The sequence below is a fragment of the Coregonus lavaretus genome (assembly GCF_964263955.1).
Source record: "Coregonus lavaretus genome assembly, chromosome: 19".
NCBI classification, from domain to species: domain Eukaryota; kingdom Metazoa; phylum Chordata; class Actinopteri; order Salmoniformes; family Salmonidae; genus Coregonus; species Coregonus lavaretus.
This window is the reverse complement of record NC_140006.1, coordinates 40,891,352-40,911,120: the sequence shown is the minus strand read 5'-3', so window position 1 is coordinate 40,911,120 and position 19,769 is coordinate 40,891,352. Positions and strand designations below refer to the sequence as shown.

At 41.8% G+C, this 19,769-nt stretch overlaps 2 protein-coding genes across 2 annotated transcripts; both read left to right on the top strand.

Annotated features, from left to right (window-relative positions):
- Positions 1–1,115: 1,115 nt before the first annotated feature.
- LOC311146306 (apolipoprotein D-like) lies at positions 1,116–8,355 on the top strand (the record flags this gene model as incomplete). The annotated part of the gene is made up of 5 exons (XM_084182796.1): positions 1,116–1,119; positions 4,254–4,381; positions 4,576–4,697; positions 5,568–5,653; positions 7,963–8,355. The coding sequence occupies 5 exons, from the start codon at positions 1,116–1,118 to the stop codon at positions 8,211–8,213; spliced, it is 591 nt and encodes a 196-aa protein (XP_084038922.1). The 3' UTR covers positions 8,214–8,355.
- Positions 8,356–13,709: 5,354 nt separating this feature from the next.
- On the top strand, positions 13,710–18,606 carry LOC311146557 (apolipoprotein D-like). Its single transcript, XM_084183074.1, has 5 exons — positions 13,710–13,766; positions 14,089–14,216; positions 14,786–14,907; positions 15,778–15,866; positions 18,214–18,606. The coding sequence occupies exons 2-5, from the start codon at positions 14,097–14,099 to the stop codon at positions 18,462–18,464; spliced, it is 582 nt and encodes a 193-aa protein (XP_084039200.1). The 5' UTR covers positions 13,710–13,766; positions 14,089–14,096; the 3' UTR covers positions 18,465–18,606.
- Positions 18,607–19,769: the final 1,163 nt, after the last annotated feature.

The window sequence follows — 19,769 nt, the reverse complement described above, 5'->3', positions numbered from 1 at the left end:
CGAAACACAACCCAACCGAGCCGGACTGCTTTTTGACACAATGCCCGCTTAACCCGGAAGCCAGCCGCACCAATGTGTCGGAGGAAACACCGTACACCTGGCGACCTAGTCAGCGTGCACTACGCCCGGCCCGCCACGGCAGTCGCTAGTGCGTGATGGGACAAGAACATCCCTGCCTGCCAAACCCTCCCCTAACCTCCCGAGTGGCGCAGTGGTCTAAGGCACTGCATCGCAGTGCTAGCTGTGCCACTAGAGATCCTGGTTTGAATCCAGGCTCTGTCGTTGCCGGCCGCGACCGGGAGACCCATTGGGCGGCGCACAATTGGTCCAGGGGAGGGAATGGCCGGCAGGGATGTAGCTCAGTTGGTAGAGCATGGTGTTTGCAACGCCAGGGTTGTGGGTTTGATTCCCACAGGGGGCCAGTATGAAAAATAATGTATGCTCTGGATAAGAGCGTCTGCTAAATTACGTAAATGTAACCTGGACGACGCTGGGCCAATTGTGTGCACTGCGATACACTGCCTCAGACCACTGCGCCACTCAGGTATAGTTGGATTGTAAGGCTCGTATGAATGTCCTGCTAAATGTCTGTGTCGTCATCACAAATCAACTGCATTATACTTAAAAAACACTTCAACTCCAACCAGTAAAATGGCTCTTAGGCTAGCTTTTGCTACAGCCTATATCAATGAGCGTTAGCAATCTAGCTAACAACTGCTGCATCCAAAATAACTATTTTGCAAAGATCACAACCAAATTAAATCTTAGCGACTGTTCAAGCAAGAATCAAAACATAATTGTAAGCGTATGAGAACCCAAAAAAGTTTTTGGGTTTAGAAGTAATAAAAACTTAAATGTTGAGTACAGTACAGTGCGTGATGTCAGTGTGTCGTGTACTGTAAAAGGGTCTATATGAAGAAATATGTTTGTGACATCTTGTTTTAGCAAATTCTACCAAATTTGATATTATGAAGACTGTTTAGCTAGCTAGCTAGCTAACAACTGTCATTAGCTCGCTAAGTTAGCAAGTAATGTTATGCCTGCAGTTGAAAAAAACTCTGTGGTTAAATGTCTAAATGCATGATGTTACATTGTTTCAGTTGTCTATGAAGTCCATGGGTGAGTTTCAAGTTTCAAGTATTATTAGTCTTATGTACGGGATACACATGGTATACAGCGTCCAACGAAATGCTTACATCCTTTTCTATCTTCCTTACTTCTTGATCATGTTCAAATCTCAACCTCAACGATAGCTCAGTCCCATCACCACCTTCATCTTAAGACATCTTAAGACAAAGTTGATTATTATTATTATCATTATTTATCATATATTCACCAGATCTTGTTTAGGGGCTTCATAGCAAAGTGGGTGAATACATATGCACACACCTCTTTTCCGTTATTTATTTTTTTGAATTTTTTGAAACAAGTTATTTTTTTCATTTTGTATGTCCATTACATGAAATCCATTTATATTACAGGTTGTAATGCAACAAAATAAGAAAAACGACAAGGGGGATGAATACTTTAGCAAGGCACTGTACAGGTGTGCCAAGCTTGTAGCGTCATACTCAAGAAGACTAGAGGCTGTAATCGCTGCCAAAGGTGCTTCAACAAAGTACTGAGCAAAGGGTCTGAATACGTATGTAAATGTAATATTTCCGTTATTTATTTTAAAATGTCTAAAAACCTGTTTTTGCTTTGTCATTATGGGGTCTTGTATGTAGATTGATGAGGAAAAAAATAATTTAATCCATTTTAGAATAAGGTTGTAACATAACAAAATGTGGAAAAAGGCAAGGGTCTGAATACTTTCTGAATGCACTGTATAATAGGATAAAGGTATTGATGACACTTTACGAAATGTTGATGTAAAAAGGGCTATAAATGTATGCATAAATATATAGACATAGACATGTATAATGCATTATAATGCAGTCGTGATGCGGTTTAAGATATGTCATAATCATTACATTTTTGGTTATGTAGCTATGTTACAATTGACATGGATACCTCACCATATGGTGAACTGAGGTGAATCTGGCCTTAACTAACATAACAAATTACTGTAAAATGTATGTTGATTCATATCAGTAGTATTGGCAAGTATTTGGAAATCATAATTAGTCCAATTTGTAATACTTTATTTTATTGTATCTTGTTTGCATATTTTGTGATTTTCCAAAAAACACTAAAAAACTTTTTTATAACAAAGAATTCGTTTTGAGACAGTAGACAATCTAAATATACCCCAAGTATTCAGACAATTTTACTGATGATAATTGACTAATTGACTAATAATTGTGCTCAAACCCAACCAACATGCTCCTATACGGTACCTGTAATCGCACAGCTCAACCGTGTATGTTAAACAAGTGTCAGTTACATGTATGTAGAACTTGCATAATTATGATTGACAGCCTTATACAACCACCAGACGTCAACAGGAGGTAGCGTCCCGGGGGTGGGGGTCCACTGTGTGAACGTGTTTGATGAAGGGGTGAAGGTACCCCCCTCTCCTGGGACGCTACCTCCTGTTGACGATCTTCCGGGGTCACATCCTTACCGTTAACTTACATGAATAGCAAATAATGGTTGTCATTCACTGCTTTAACCAGGTAAGTAATTGAGAACACATTCTTTAACATTAACAACCTGACAACCGCTATTCCTCCGCATATTTGACATTGTGCCTTAGAGTCCAATACCTAAGAAATAAAGTAATGAATGGTTTATAATTGTGTTTTACCATATTCCCATGCAATTTCTAACATATAAGATGCTATTAACTGCAATTAGTTTTGTATTCACCCCTGTCATAACATAAAAGCATAGCTGAAATTGCATGATAAAATAGTAATTACACAATAACCTATGGACTTCTTTAGTATTCATTCGAAAGAGGACCACTTGGCACCATTTGGTACCAGGCAAGTAGTGACCAATTGTGTTGTTTTATGATAAATAAGATTTGTAGGATTTGTAAAGGTGGTCATATCCCAAAAATATGAATATCCTAAGCCACAAACCTCCATGTCATGATAAGCAAAACCTTTCCTGTGGATTCGTTATAAACAAACAGATAAAATAAGACACAGGGAATTGACAAGATCATTGAGAAGAAGATTACAAACTAAATAGATGACAAGATATCTGAGGATCTGTAACAGCTCAAGATCTTATAATGATCCTAACGGAGATCTTTCAAGATCTTTCAGAATTCTGACAAGATATTAATCAATATTCTATAAGATCTTTAAAGAGTCAAGATCCTGCAAGCATCACACACATACAGTGAGGGAAAAAGGTATTTGATCCCCTGCTGATTTTGTACGTTTGCCCACTGACAAAGAAATTATCAGTCTATAATTTTAATGGTAGGTTTATTTGAACAGTGAGAGACAGAATAACAACAAAAAAATCCAGAAAAACGCATGTCAAAAATGTTATATAAATTGATTTGCATTTTAATTAGGGAAATAAGTATTTGTCCCCCTCTCAATCAGAAAGATTTCTGGCTCCCAGGTGTCTTTTATACAGGTAACGAGCTGAGATTAGGAGCACACTCTTATAGGGAGTGCTCCTAATCTCAGCTTGTTACCTGTATAAAAGACACCTGTCCACAGAAGCAATCAATCAATCAGATTCCAAACTCTCCACCATGGCCAAGACCAAAGACCTCTCCAAGGATGTCAGGGACAAGATTGTAGACCTACACAAGGCTGGAATGGGCTACAAGACCATCGCCAAGCAGCTTGGTGAGAAAGTGACAACAGTTGTTGGGATTATTCGCAAATGGAAGAAACACAAAATAACTGTCAATCTCCCTCGGCCTGTCGCTCCATTCAAGATCTCACCTCGTGGAGTTGCAATGATCATGAGAACGGAGAGGAATCAGCCCAGAACTACACGGGAGGATCTTGTCAATGATCTCAAGGCAGCTGGGACCATAGTGTCACGCCCTGACTCTGAGGACTTGTATTTGTTGAGTCAGGGTGTGTATTTTCTGTGTTGTGTTTGCTATTTTGTTTTCTATGTTTAGATCTAGAATGTGAACATACTTCTGATGTAAAATGTAAGTTGATTTACCAGAGTCTAGGAGAATTACTTATACAACATGTTTTTCTGTTCCCCTAAAAGGTTTTGATATTAATTAAGTACTGTATTTCCGAAGTCAATTTGCATTGTCCTCCAATGGAGTTGGTGAAAATGTCTCTGCTTTTCTGTGTGTGTTTGTGTCTGTTCCTGCCCAGGATCTAAGATGCAGGCTCTACAGGTTCTCTCTCTGTCCCTGCTGTCGGTTCTGGCAGCTAACGCCCAGACCTTACGCCCTGGAAAATGTCCCCAACCCCCCGTCCAAGCTAACTTCGATGCCGCCAAGGTGACTATACCTAACTTTTATTACTGTATATGAAGTTGCTCTTATGCATGTGCAGTAGCATTGTAGTAACAGTGTCATTACTTGAGTAACACTGTATTCCACAGGAGGCTACTGAGTGGAGAAAGGCTCATAATAATGTCCGGAACCATAGCATAACATTGTCATATAACCTTTGACCTTTGTCTTTGGTACAGTATCTGGGCAAGTGGTATGAGATCCAGAAGCTTCCTGCCGTCTTCCAGAAGGGCGAGTGCACCACTGCTACCTACTCCCTGAAGAGCCCCGGAGTCGTTGGTGTCCTCAACAGGGAGCTGCTGTATGTACATTAAAGAGATCAAGTTAAAACGTTTTTTTTTTAAAGTACATTTTTGTACATTAAACTGAGACTTCAGCGATATGACGTTGCCACGATAGCGTCCATAGCTACGACGTGATAGCTGCCGGATCTGAAACAACAGAGATGTTTTGCCTCGTGCTTCAATGCTGTTAGTTATTGTTGGAAATCGAGCCGATATTGCTGTTTACTTCATGCATCTCTGACTTCACCTTTAAATTAAATGTTTGCATCCAGGCTCTGTTGTAGCCGGCCGCGACCGGGAGACCCATGGGGCGGCGCACAATTGGCCCAGCGTTGTCCAGGGTAGGGGAGGGAATGGCCGGCAGGGATGTTGCTCAGTTGGTAGAGCATGGCGTTTGCAACGCCAGGGTTGTGGGTTCGATTCCCACGGGGGGCCAGTATGAAAAAATAATGTATGCACTAACTAACTGTAAGTCGCTCTGGATAAGAGCGTCTGCTAAATGACTCAAATGTAAATGTAAAATGTATCTCATTCCATGAGACCAGGCTATCCTTTATAAACCGAAGTCTGATGCTTCTTTTCAATCAAATACAGTTAAAGGAAAACCGCACTGTGGGTTTACTCAGAATGGTAACTGAAGGACAGGTGGGATGTGATGTCATTATCCAATGAAAATGCCCACAGCTTACGTGGGGGTGAGTCGGTTAACAAGGTTATCACCTCAGATATAGCGTAAAACATTCCCAGTGAACGTGCTGTTTTCCTGTATCTGCCATTGATTGAGTAGGGGCCCATGAGTTAGTAGGCCTTAGAAAACGCCATTGTTGAATGTGTTTACCCTCTAACCTCTCTCTCCATTTTTCTCTCATTGCTGATAACACGGTCAGTGCTATCACTGGCTATGCTAAGGCCAAGGACCCCTCTGATTCTGCCAAGCTGGAAGTCACCTTCTTCGAGGATAAACACACCTCAAGTCTAATATATTGGTCTCAACATTCTTGTGAGGTAGACCTATATAAGTCCATTTGACTTCTTATGTTGTCTGTTTCTGACTCATGTCTGATCTGAGGCCTGTATGTGTATGTATATGTATAGTGTTATGTAGTAGGTGGTGTAGTGTTAGCGCACAGTTAGGCAAACACATTGACAGGATACACTCCCACACTCCATCCCCCAGGGGGCAGCAGCAACCTTGTCCAAATGCTGAGCCTTGGTTGATAAGCACATCAGGTTCTGCCAATGAAGGTGATGGTCAGTCAGAGAAGCAGCAGATAGAGCTGTGAGGCTGATGGGTTTGTTTAGTTTGGGCCTTTGGTATTTTTCCTTTTTGTACATATTCATGTTTCGTCACCATCTGAACAAATAACAATCTGCTTGGACGACCAAGACGTCAAGAAAGACTGAGCTGGCCCTGGACTAAGGTAAGGTTGCTGTCTCCCTGGGCACATGTACAGTTGAAGTCGGAAGTTTACATACACTTAGGTTGGAGTCATTAAAATTCGTTTTTCAACCACTCCACACATTTTTTGTTAACAAACCATCGTTTTGGCAAGTCGGTTAGGACATCTACTTTGTGCATGACACAAGTAATTTTTCCAACAATTGTTTACAGACAGATTATTTCACTTATAATTCACTGTATTACAATTCCAGTGGGGTCAGACATTTACATACACTAAGTTGACAGTGCCTTTAAACAGCTTGTAAAATTCCAGAAAATGATGTCATGGCGTTAGAAGCTTCTCAATTGGAGGTGTACCTGTGGATGTATTTCAAGGCCTACCTTCAAACTCAGTGCCTCTTTGCTTGACATCATGGGAAAATCAAAAGAAATCAGCCAAGACCTCAGGAAAAAAATTGTAGACCTCCACAAGTCTGGTTCATCCTTGGGAGCAATTTCCAAATGCCTGAAGGTACCATGTTCATCTGTACAAACAATAGTACGCAAGTATAAACACCATGGGACCACGCAGCCATCATACCGCTCAGGAAGGATACGCGTTCTGTCTCCTAGAGATGAACATACTTTTGTGCGAAAAGTGCAAATCAATCCCAGAACAACAGCAAAGGACCTTGTGAAGATGCTGGAGGAAACAGGTACAAAAGTATCTACAGTAAAACGAGTCCTATATCGACATAACCTGAAAGGCCGCTCAGCAAGGAAGAAGCCACTGCTCCAAAACCGCCATAAAAAAGCCAGACTACGGTTTGCAACTGCACATGGGGACAAAGATTGTACTTTTTGGAGAAATGTCCTCTGGTCTGACGAAACAAAAATAGAACTGTTTGGCCATAATGACCATCGTTATGTTTGGAGGAAAAAGGGGGTTGCTTGCAAGACGAAGAACAACATCCCAACCGTGAAGCATGGGGGTGGCAGCATCATGCTGTGGGGGTGCTTTGCTGCAGGAGGGACTGGTGCACTTCATAAAATAGATGGCATCATGATGAAGGAAAATAATGTGGATATATTGAAGCAACATCTCAAGACATCAGTCAGGAAGTTAAAGCTTGGTCGCAAATGGGTCTTCCAAATGGGCAATAGTTCCAAAGTTGTCGCAAAATGGCTTAAGGACAACAAAGTCAAGGTATTAGAGTGGCCATCACAAAGCCCTGACCTCAATCCTATAGAGAATTTGTGGGCAGAACTGAAAAAGCGTGTGCGAGCAAGGCCTACAAACCTGACTCAGTAACACCAGCTCTGTCAGGAGGAATGGGCCAAAATTCACCCAACTTATTGTGGGAAGCTTGTGGAAGGCTACCCGAAACGTTTGATCCAGTTAAACAATTTAAAGGCAATGCTACCAAATACTAATTGAGTGTATGTAAACTTCTGACCCACTGGGAATGGAAATAAATAAAAGCTGAAATAAATCATTCTCTCTACTTTTATTCTGACATTTCACATTCTTAAAATAAAGTGGTGATCCTAACTGACCTAAGACAGGGAATCTTTACTAGGATTAAATGTCAGGAATTGTGAAAAACTGAGTTTAAATGTATTTGGCTAAGGTGTATGTAAACTTCCGACTTCAACTGTATATTCAACACCAAGGCGCGTCTGCAGATCTTTCACATAAATGCACACATTCATTCAGGTTACAGACCAGCTATTTAGGCCTTGGACCCCTAGACAATGAGAGTGCAACACTATCCTTAGGCTAGTTCTGGGTTTCGTAACAATATTTATAGGAAAGGGAGGATGGACCATATATATTTTTTAAATTATTCTCGTTAACAAACTACTAAATGTATTTGAATATATGTTCTCATCTCTTGCAGACTCTCCCCCCGGCAACTACTGGGTGCTGTCCACCGACTACGAGGGCTACTCCGTGGTCTACGGCTGCACGGACATCCTGGGCACCTTCCACGCGGACTTGGCCTGGATCCTGAGCAGAGAGCCCACCCTCTCTGAGGAGAAACTGGAGGAGCTGTACAACGTGTTCACCTCCAACGGCATCAACATCGACGTGATGACCGTCACCGACCAGAGCCAAGAGCTGTGCGCTGACATGCCTCTGTGGGCCTAAGAGACTCCCTGATTCAGTCCACAACAGACGTATGATTTGCATTCATAACATGGCATCCACATGGACGCCTGCATGGTTGTTTGTGTTTGGGCTGTACATGTTATCTTACGAGGAAATGCAATAAAATTATAGAAGAAAAATGTGTCTGGTGTAAATGTGTACTTTTTCTGACTAGTATTTATAATGATTCCCAATCACCTTGCTGTTCACTGGCTCAGAATGGGATAGCTAACTGTATAAAATGTAAAATGGAAATTATTTTAAAAGGAAGCTTTTATCACATGCACCAAACTAATGTATGATTTAAAAAAAGCAAGAAAGCAGTCCAATAAAGGAACAAAGGCATACAAAAAACATTCTCCGTCACCATATATGACCATATTGATACCATATACATTCCATATTCTCTCACAAGGAAGTCGGTGTTTACAGCTGAGTGTCCTACTGTGAATTCACATGCTCAGTACAGTATATATATTTTTTCTAAACTGATTTTCTGCGAAAAACTAGATGGCACTATGACTGTGGCGGAATTCAGACTTCGTACCCTTCTCCCTGACGTGTGCACATATATATATATATATATTTATATACAGTGAGGGAAAAAAGTATTTGATCCCCTGCTGATTTTGTACATTTGCCCACTGACAAAGAAATGATCAGTCTATAATTTTAATGGTAGGTTTATTTGAACAGTGAGAGACAGAATAACAACAAAAAAATCAAGAAAAACGCATGTCAAAAATGTTATAAATTGAATTGCATTTTAATGAGGGAAATAAGTATTTGACCCCCTCTCGATCAGAAAGATTTCTGGCTCCCAGGTGTCTTTTATACAGGTAACGAGCTGGAATTAGGAGCACACTCTTAAAGTGATTTCTCCTAATCTCAGCTTGTTACCTGTATAAAAGACACCTGTCCACAGAAGCAATCAATCAATCAGATTCCAAACCCTCCACCATGGCCAAGACCAAAGAGCTCTCCAAGGATGGCAGGGACAAGGTTGTAGACCTACACAAGGCTGGAATTGGCTACAAGACCATCGCCAAGCAGCTTGGTGAGAAGGTGACAACAGTTGGTGCGATTATTCGCAAATGGAAGAAACACAAAATAACTGTCAATCTCCCTCGGCCTGGGGCTCCATGCAAGATCTCACCTCGTGGAGTTGCAATGATCATGAGAATGGTGAGGAATCAGCCCAGAACTCCACAGGAGGATCTTGTCAATGATCTCAAGGCAGCTGGGACCATAGTCACCAAGAAAACAATTGGTAACAGACTACACCGTGAAGGACTGAAATCCTGCAGCGCCCGCAAGTTCCCCCTGCTCAAGAAAGCACATATACATGCCCGTCTGAAGTTTGCCAATGAACATCTGAATGATTCAGAGGACAACTGGGTGAAAGTGTTGTGGTCAGATGAGACCAAAATTGAGCTCTTTGGCATCAACTCAACTCGCCGTGTTTGGAGGAGGAGGAATTCTGCCTATGACCCCAAGAACACCATCCCCACCGTCAAACATGGAGGTGGAAACATTATGCTTTGGGGGTGTTTTTCTGCTAAGGGGACAGGACAACTTCACCGCATCAAAGGGACGATGGACAGGGCCATGTACCGTCAAATCTTGGGTGAGAACCTCCTTCCCTCAGCCAGGGCATTGAAAATGGGTTGTGGATGGGTATTCCAGCATGACAATGACCCAAAACACACGGCCAAGGCAACAAAGAAGTGGCTCAAGAAGAAGCACATTAAGGTCCTGGAGTGGCCTAGCCAGTCTCCAGACCTTAATCCCATAGAAAATCTGTGGAGGGAGCTGAAGGTTCGAGTTGCCAAACGTCAGCCTCGAAACCTTAATGACTTGGAGAAGATCTGCAAAGAAGAGTGGGACAAAATCCCTCCTGAGATGTGTGCAAACCTGGTGGACAACTACAATAAACGTCTGACCTCTGTGATTGCCAACAAGGGTTTTGCCACCAAGTACTAAGTCATATTTTGCAGAGAGGTCAAATACTTATTTCCCTCATTAAATTGCAAATCAATTTATAGCATTTTTGACATGCGTTTTTCTGGATTTCTTTGTTGTTATTCTGTCTCTCACTGTTCAAATAAACCTACCATTAAAATTATAAACTGATAATTTCTTTGTCAGTGGGCAAACATACAAAATCAGCAGGGGATCAAATATTTTTTTCCCTCACTGTATATGTATTTATCACAAATTGATCCAGATTTTCTATTACAGTAATATAATTCTATATTTATTTTATGGTAATATTAGGGGCAACATACAGTAATGTGAGTGGTTACGTACCGTGACCTGTTACTCCAGGATTAGGCTTCTAAATATATAAGTGATTGTGTGTGCTGTATTTATTCTGTTGTAAAAGTAAAAAAAAGATGTAATAATTGTAATTTATTATTGTTTACCTTTGAAGCGTTATAGAGGCGATTCTTAAATTAGCGGTTTAGCTAAGTATCTTAATACTTTGTTTACTTAATTCCTAAGTCCTATGTTAGTGAGTTCCTCTTATTTTTGGGGGGATGAAGTGAACATTCCCCTCACAATATGGTTGTCTCACTTTGTGAGATCAAATTTTTTGAATTTGCGCCAATGCCAGCGTCCTTGTTCTTTCCCCCACGTTCTGCATTCCACTGATCTCATTGTCCCCCACGATGAAATCAGAGGGGAGTATGGATTTTTTTTTTTTTTGGGGTATAAAAATGCGCTGCTATTTTTCAATAAAATAAACTGCTGTTCCAATTGCGTCCACTGGATGGCGCAATAGCAATTGTGTTAAGCAAGCAAACTGTTTATACCGGGGCAGAGCAAGTAGGTCAAGCACGTGCAGCCAATGAGCTACTTTGTTTTGCCCGCAATATTTATTACGGCTTCTACTTTTAACATTATGTGCTTTGGCACCCTCATTGCCCCAATATGTCTCTGTCAAAAAAGAGAAAAGTGGACGCAGAGTGCAGAGTGTTCCAAAAAAAATGGTCATCCTATTTAATCACGGAATTGAATGGGAAAGCTGTATGTTTGGTGTGTTCAGAGCATGTTGCAGTGCTGAAAGAATATAACCTTCGTCGCCTCTATGTGAGTCTTCATGCCGACAAATATGACAACTTTCAAGGACAGCGGAGATGAGAGAAGGTGAATGAACTGTTGGCGGGTCTGAAGAAACAGCAGTCTGTGTTTACTCACAGCCGAGACATCAGTGACGCTGCAGTGAAAGCTAGCTACCTCATTGCTAATGAAATCGCAGTGGCTTCAAAACCATTTAGTGAGGGTGAATTTGTAAAAACATGCATGATGAAGGCAGCGGAGATTGTGTGCCCTGAAAAGCGGCAGGCTTTTGCAAATATCAGCCTGACAAGAAACACAGTTGCAGACAGGATTTCCGATCTTTCAGTGGATTTGGACAGCCAGTTGAAGCAAAAAGTAAAGTCATTTATTGCGTTTTCGGTTGCAATTGATGAAAGCACGGACATTACAGATGTTGCACAACTGGCCATTTTTTCATCCGCGGAGTTGATGACACATTGACCGTCACCGAGGAGTTCGTGGAGTTGGTGCCGATGACAGATACAACGACAGCAGCTGATATTTTTACCGCACTCGTCGGCGCGCTGGACAGGGTCGGAGTGAACTGGTCCCGCGCTGTCAGCCTGGCTACAGATGGTGCGCCCTCAATGATCGGGAAAAAAGCAGGCGTTGTGACAAAGTTCAGAGAGAAAGTGCAATCTGCAAATGGAGGACGTGATTTTTTGACTTTTCACTGTATTTTGCACCAGGAGGCTTTGTGTTGCAAGTCATTAAAGATGGATAACGTCATGAAGGTGGTCATCCAAACTGTTCATTTCATCCGATCCAGAAGCCTGAATCACCGTCAGTTTGACAGCATTCTCAGAGAGAAAGACCACATCTATGGCCTGCCATACCACACTGAGGTAAGATGGTTAAGCCGAGGTGCTGTGCTGAGGCGTTTCTTTGATTTACGAGAGGAAATTGAACAGTTCATGGAAGAAAAGGGCAAACCAGTGTTAGAATTTCATTCCGCAGAATGGATGCCGGACCTTACATTTATGGTGGATGTTACAGAGCACCTGAATAACTTGAACAAACAGCTGCAAGGGCGCAACAAAGTTGTCACGCAGTATTATGACAGCATACGTTCTTTCAAGTTGAAGCTGTCATTGTGGGAGACGCAACTTGCCGGTGGTGATGCAGCTCACTTCCCCTGTCTGAAAAATGTGTGCGCGACCCAACATGTGGCAGACATGAAGCGGTTCAAAGATAAAATAACTGGACTGTTACGGGAGTTTGAGCAACGCTTTCAGATTTATGTTTATATGTTTTTATGTTGATGTGCTATTGTTTTTAATTGATTTTATTTTATTTGTATATTTAACCTATTCTTGACTCTGTGGTTGTTGCACTTGTTTGGGGAACAGGATTTCATTATTTTTATCTACATTTCTGCCTGAGAAATGACACCCTGATATAGTTCTGTGATCTGTGAAACAGTTCTGTTAATCACTGAGGCATTGTGTGTTTGTGTGTTCTTTTTCTTTAGAATTTTCAAATAAACTTGAGGTGTTTTATGATCAATAGTGATGTTGTGCTTGTACTATTTTGGACACACTGTCCTCAGGCTCCAGCTTTATGTTGTATGTTGATCATATTAAAACAAAGAAAACAATCTGAAGTTGCTGTTTTGAAGTTATATATACCATGATTTTTCCGGTCCGGCCCACTTGGGAATAGATTTTCCTCCATGTGGCCCCTGAGCTAAAATGAGTTTGACACCCCTGATCTATAGGCTGTAATTCCATACAGATACAGTTGACAATTAAGAAGACTTGATCTGGTTTTTCTCTCTCTCCCATTAATTCACCCAACATAAGTTTGAATAAGTTTGAATAATTGTCACTAATTGGCCCAAGGCGGGGCGCTGCATCCTTCGTGGGGGATGACATGTTTACTGTTGCCTTGTTACTCTTGGTTAAACAGCCGTACATGAACCAGCCATTTTCAGTCATTTCCACTCCACTTCCAAAATGGAGACATACATGTCATTCCTCTCAAGGTTGAGAATGGAGCAAATGCACTATTTCTAACTCGGCGTGTAACTCGAGCAACAAGTTTCCCATAAGGACATACACTGAGTGTACAAAACATTAGGAACACCTCCCTAATATTGAGTTGCACCCCCTTTTGCCCTCAGAACAGTCTCAATTCGTTGGGGCATGGGCCCTGCAAGGTGGCGTGTTGTTCCACTTGTGTAACAACCGAAACCAATAACATGTCAGTCCCTAGCAGAGGCAGCCAGTAGTTTGTTTCTAACTAATTTGAACAGGTGCCATATTCCCAACCACTCCCACACACCCCGCCACCCCAATACAAACACTAACACACACACTCTCAATTCTGAGTTCTGAGAAAACCCGACATGAAAGCAAAGAGGGAGATGCGTCAGCCGCATAATGAATGAGTTTGACGTATAAATAGGCGTCTATAAGCCACCGAACATCACTGAAACGAGTTGAAGTACAGGTAAGTAGGACCCATTCCCCTATCTCTCTCTCTGATGCTCTAAGCTCTGCCATTTCACATTGCCTTACGAATGAAGCACTCTGTAGGCCTGTAGTTGTTAACCACAATGCATTACATTCCTAACATACTTCTGATGTAAAATGTAACTTGCTTTACCACGAGTCTAGGATAATTACTTATACAACATGTTTTTTCTGTTCCCCTAAAAGGTTTTGATATTAATTAAGTACTGTATTTCCGAAGTCAATTTGCATTGTCCTCCAATGGAGTTGGTGAAAATGTCTCTGCTTTTCTGTGTGTGTTTGTGTCTGTTCCTGCCCAGGATCTAAGATGCAGTCTCTACAGGTTCTCTCTCTGACCCTGCTGTCGGTTCTGGCAGCTAACGCCCAGACCTTACGCCCTGGAAAATGTCCCCAACCCCCCGTCCAAGCTAACTTCGATGCCGCCAAGGTGACTATACCTAACTTTTATTACTGTATATGAAGTTGCTCTTATGCATGTGCAGTAGCATTGTAGTAACAGTGTCATTACTTGAGTAACGCTGTATTCCACAGGAGGCTACTGAGTGGAGAAAGGCTCATAATAATGTCCGGAACGGAGCAAATGGAATGGCATCAAATACATAGAAACCATGTGTTTGATGTATTTGATACCATTCCACCTGTTCAGCTCCAGCCATTAAACACGAGCCCGTCCTCCCCAATTAAGGTGTCACCAACCTCCTGTGTTGTATTCATAAATTGTTACCTATTCATTTAGTAATTGTTTTGTCATTACATAGTAATGCGTTTGAGCATTTGTGTTATTACACAAGTGGAAGAGAGATTGTTCCTATTTCCACTTTAATAAAAAGATGCTGATCTTGGGTCAGTTTTGCAACCATTCCCCACTAATAGTTAAGGTTAGGATTGGGGGAGGGGAAGCTGAGCCTAGATCTGTACATAGGGGAAACCTAACCCCGGAGCTCTAAGCCGTACCATAGCATAACATTGTCATATAACCTTTGACCTTTGGTACAGTATCTGGGCAAGTGGTACGAGATCCAGAAGCTTCCTGCCGTCTTCCAGAAGGGCGAGTGCACCACTGCTACCTACTCCCTGAAGAGCCCCGGAGTCGTTGGTGTCCTCAACAGGGAGCTGCTGTATGTACATTAAAGAGATCAAGTTAAAACGTTTTTTTTTTTTAAGTACATTTTTGTACATTAAACTGAGACTTCAGCGATATGACGTTGCCACGATAGCGTCCATAGCTACGACGTGATAGCTGCCGGATCTGAAACAACAGAGAAGTTTTGCCTCGTGCTTCAATGCTGTTAGTTATTGTTGGAAATCGAGCCGATATTGCTGTTTACTTCATGCATCTCTGACTTCACCTTTAAAGAGATAAACAAATTAAATGTTTGCATCCAAGCTCTGTCGTAGCCGGCCGCGACCAGGAGACCCATGGGGCGGCGCACAATTGCCCAGCGTCGTCCAGGGTAGGGGAGGGAATGGCCGGCAGGGATGTAGCTCAGTTGGTAGAGCATGGCGTTTGCAACGCCAGGGTTGTGGGTTCGATTCCCATGGGGGGCCAGTATGAAAAAATTGTGTATGCACTAACTAACTGTAAGTCGCTCTGGATAAGAGCGTCTGCTAAATGACTCAAATGTAAATGTAAAATGTATCTCATTCCATGAGACCAGGCTATCCTTTATAAACCCAAGTCTGAGGCTTCTATTCAATCAAATACAGTTAAAGGAAAACCGCACTGTGGGTTTACTCAGAATGGTAACTGTAGGACAGGTGGGATGTGATGTCATTATCCAATGAAAATGCCCACAGCTTACGTGGGAGTGAGTCGGTTAACAAGGTTATCACCTCAGATATAGCGTAAAACATTCCCAGTGAACGTGCAAGTGCTGTTTTCCTGTATCTGCCATTGATTGAGTAGGGGCCCATGAGTTAGTAGGCCTTAGAAAACGCCATTGTTGAATGTGTTTACCCTCTAACCTCTCTCTCCATTTTTCTCTCAGTGCTGATAACACGGTCGGTGCTATCACTGGCTATGCTAAGGCCAAGGACCCCTCTGAGCCTGCCAAGCTGCAAGTCACCTTCTTCGAGGGTAAACACACCTCAAGTCTAATATATTGGTCTCAACATTCTTGTGAGGTAGACCTATATGAGTCCATTTGACTTCTTATGTTGTCTGTTTCTGACTCATGTCTGATCTGAGGCCTGTATGTGTATGGATATGTACAGTGTTATGTAGTAGGTGGTGTAGTGTTAGTACACAGTTAGGCAAACACATTGACAGGATACACTCCCACACTCCATCCCCCAGGGGGCAGCAGCAACCTTGTCCAAATGCTGAGCCTTGGTTGATAAGCACATCAGGTTCTGCCAATGAAGGTGATGGTCAGTCAGAGAAGCAGCAGATAGAGCTGTGAGGCTGATGGGTTTGTTTAGTTTGGGCCTTTGGTATTTTTCCTTTTTGTACATATTCATGTTTCGTCACCATCTGAACAAATAACAATCTGCTTGGACGACCAAGACGTCAAGAAAGACTGAGCTGGCCCTGAACTAAGGTAAGGTTGCTGTCTCCCTGGGCACATGTACAGTTGAAGTCGGAAGTTTACATACACTTAGGTTGGAGTCATTAAAATTCGTTTTTCAACCACTCCACACATTTTTTGTTAACAAGCCATCGTTTTGGCAAGTCGGTTAGGACATCTACTTTGTGCATGACACAAGTAATTTTTCCAACAATTGTTTACAGACAGATTATTTCACTTATAATTTACTGTATAACAATTCCAGTGGGGTCAGAAATTTACATACACTAAGTTGACTGTGCCTTTAAACAGCTTGTAAAATTCCAGAAAATGATGTCATGGCTTTAGAAGCTTCTCAATTGGAGGTGTACCTGTGGATGTATTTCAAGGCCTACCTTCAAACTCAGTGCCTCTTTGCTTGACATCATGGGAAAATCAAAAGAAATCAGCCAAGACCTCAGGAAAAAAATTGTAGACCTCCACAAGTCTTGTTCATCCTTGGGAGCAATTTCCAAACGCCTGAAGGTACCATGTTCATCTGTACAAACAATAGTACGCAAGTATAAACACCATGGGACCACGCAGCCATCATACCGCTCAGGAAGGATACGCGTTCTGTCTCCTAGAGATGAACATACTTTGGTGCGAAAAGTGCAAATCAATCCCAGAACAACAGCAAAGGACCTTGTGAAGATGCTGGAGGAAACAGGTACAAAAGTATCTACAGTAAAACGAGTCCTATATCGACATAACCTGAAAGGCCGCTCAGCAAGGAAGAAGCCACTGCTCCAAAACCGCCATAAAAAAGCCAGACTACGGTTTGCAACTGCACATGGGGACAAAGATTGTACTTTTTGGAGAAATGTCCTTTGGTCTGATGAAACAAAAATAGAACTGTTTGGCCATAATGACCATCGTTATGTTTGGAGGAAAAAGGGGGTTGCTTGCAAGCCGAAGAACACCATCCCAACCGTGAAGCACAGGGGTGGCATCATCATGCTGTGGGGGTGCTTTGCTGCAGGAGGGACTGGTGCACTTCACAAAATAGATGGCATCATGAGGAAGGAAAATAATGTGGATATATTGAAGCAACATCTCAAGACATCAGTCAGGAAGTTAAAGCTTGGTCGCAAATGGGTCTTCCAAATGGGCAATACTTCCAAAGTTGTCGCAAAATGGCTTAAGGACAACAAAGTCAAGGTATTAGAGTGGCCATCACAAAGCCCTGACCTCAATCCTATAGAGAATTTGTGGGCAGAACTGAAAAAGCGTGTGCGAGCAAGGAGGCCTACAATCCTGACTCAGTAACACCAGCTCTGTCAGGAGGAATGGGCCAAAATTCACCCAACTTATTGTGGGAAGCTTGTGGAAGGCTACCCGAAACGTTTGATCCAGTTAAACAATTTAAAGGCAATGCTACCAAATACTAATTGAGTGTATGTAAACTTCTGACCCACTGGGAATGGAAATAAATAAAAGCTGAAATAAATCATTCTCTCTACTTTTATTCTGACATTTCACATTCTTAAAATAAAGTGGTGATCCTAACTGACCTAAGACAGGGAATCTTTATTAGGATTAAATGTCAGGAATTGTGAAAAACTGAGTTTAAATGTATTTGGCTAAGGTGTATGTAAACTTCCGACTTCAACTGTATATTCAACACCAAGGCGCGTCTGCAGATCTTTCACATGAATGCACACATTCATTCAGGTTACAGACCAGCTAAGTAGGCCTAGGACCCCTAGACAAAGAGAGTGCAACACTATCCTTAGGCTAGTTCTGGGTTTCGTAACAATATTTATATATGCATATGTACAGTGGAGGAAAGGGAGGATGGACCATATATATTATTTTAAATTATTCTCGTTAACAAACTACTAAATGTATTTGAATGTATGTTCTCATCTCTTGCAGACTCTCCCCCCGGCAACTACTGGGTGCTGTCCACCGACTACGAGGGTTACTCCGTGGTCTACGGCTGCACGGACATCCTGGGCATCTTCCACGCGGACTTGGCCTGGATCCTGAGCAGAGAGCCCACCCTCTCTGAGGAGAAACTGGAGGAGCTGTACAACGTGTTCACCTCCAACGGCATCAACATCGACGTGATGACCGTCACCGACCAGAGCCAAGAGCTGTGCGCTGACATGCCTCTGTGGGCCTAAGAGACTCCCTGATTCAGTCCACAACAGACGTATGATTTGCATTCATAACATGGCATCCACATGGACGCCTGCATGGTTGTTTGTGTTTGGGCTGTACATGTTATCTTACGAGGAAATGCAATAAAATTATAGAAGAAAAATGTGTCTGGTGTAAATGTGTACTTTTTCTGACTAGTATTTATAATGATTCCCAATCACCTTGCTGTTCACTGGCTCAGAATGGGATAGCTAACTGTATAAAATGTAAAATGGAAATTATTTTAAAAGGAAGCTTTTATCACATGCACCAAACTAATGTACGATTTAAAAAAGCAAGAAAGCAGTCCAATAAAGGAACAAAGGCATAAAAAAACATTATCCGTCACCATATATGACCATATTGATACCATATACATTCCATATTCTCTCACAAGGTTGTCGGTGTTTACAGCTGAGTGTCCTACTGTGAATTCACATGCTCAGTACAGTATATATATTTTTTCTAAACTGATTTTCTGCGAAACACTAGATGGCACTATGACTGTGGCGGAATTCAGACTTCGTACCCTTCTCCCTGACGTGTGCACATATATATATATATATTTATATATATGTATTTATCACAAATTGATCCAGATTTTCTATTACAGTAATATCATTATATATTTATTTTATGGTAATATTAGGGTAATACAGTACAGTAATATGACTAGTTACGTACCGTGACCTGTTACTCCAGGATTAGGCTTCTAAATATATAAGTGATTGTGTGTGCTGTATTTATTCTGTTGTAAAAGTAAAAAAAGATGTAATAATTGTAATTTATTATTGTTTACCTTTGAAGCGTTATAGAGGCGATTCTTAAATTAGCGGTTTAGCTAAGTATCTTAATACTTTGTTTACTTAATTCCTAAGTCCTATGTTAGTGAGTTCCTCTTCTTTTTTGGGGGATGAAGTGAGCATTCCCCTCACATTTACATTTACATTTACATTTACGTCATTTAGCAGACGCTCTTATCCAGAGCGACTTACAAATAGGTGCATTCACCTTATAGCCAGTGGGATAACCACTTTAGAATGTTTTTTTTTATTTTATTTTTTTGGGGGGGGGGGGGGGGGGGTTGGAGTAAAGGGGGGAGGGGGTAGAAGGATTACTTTATCCTATCCCAGGTATTCCTTAAAGAGGTGGGGTTTCAAATGTCTCCGGAAGGTGGTGAGTGACTCCGCTGTCCTGGCGTCGTGAGGGAGATTGTTCCACCATTGGGGTGCCAGAGCAGCGAACAGTTTTGACTGGGCTGAGCGGGAACTATGCTTCCGCAGAGGTAG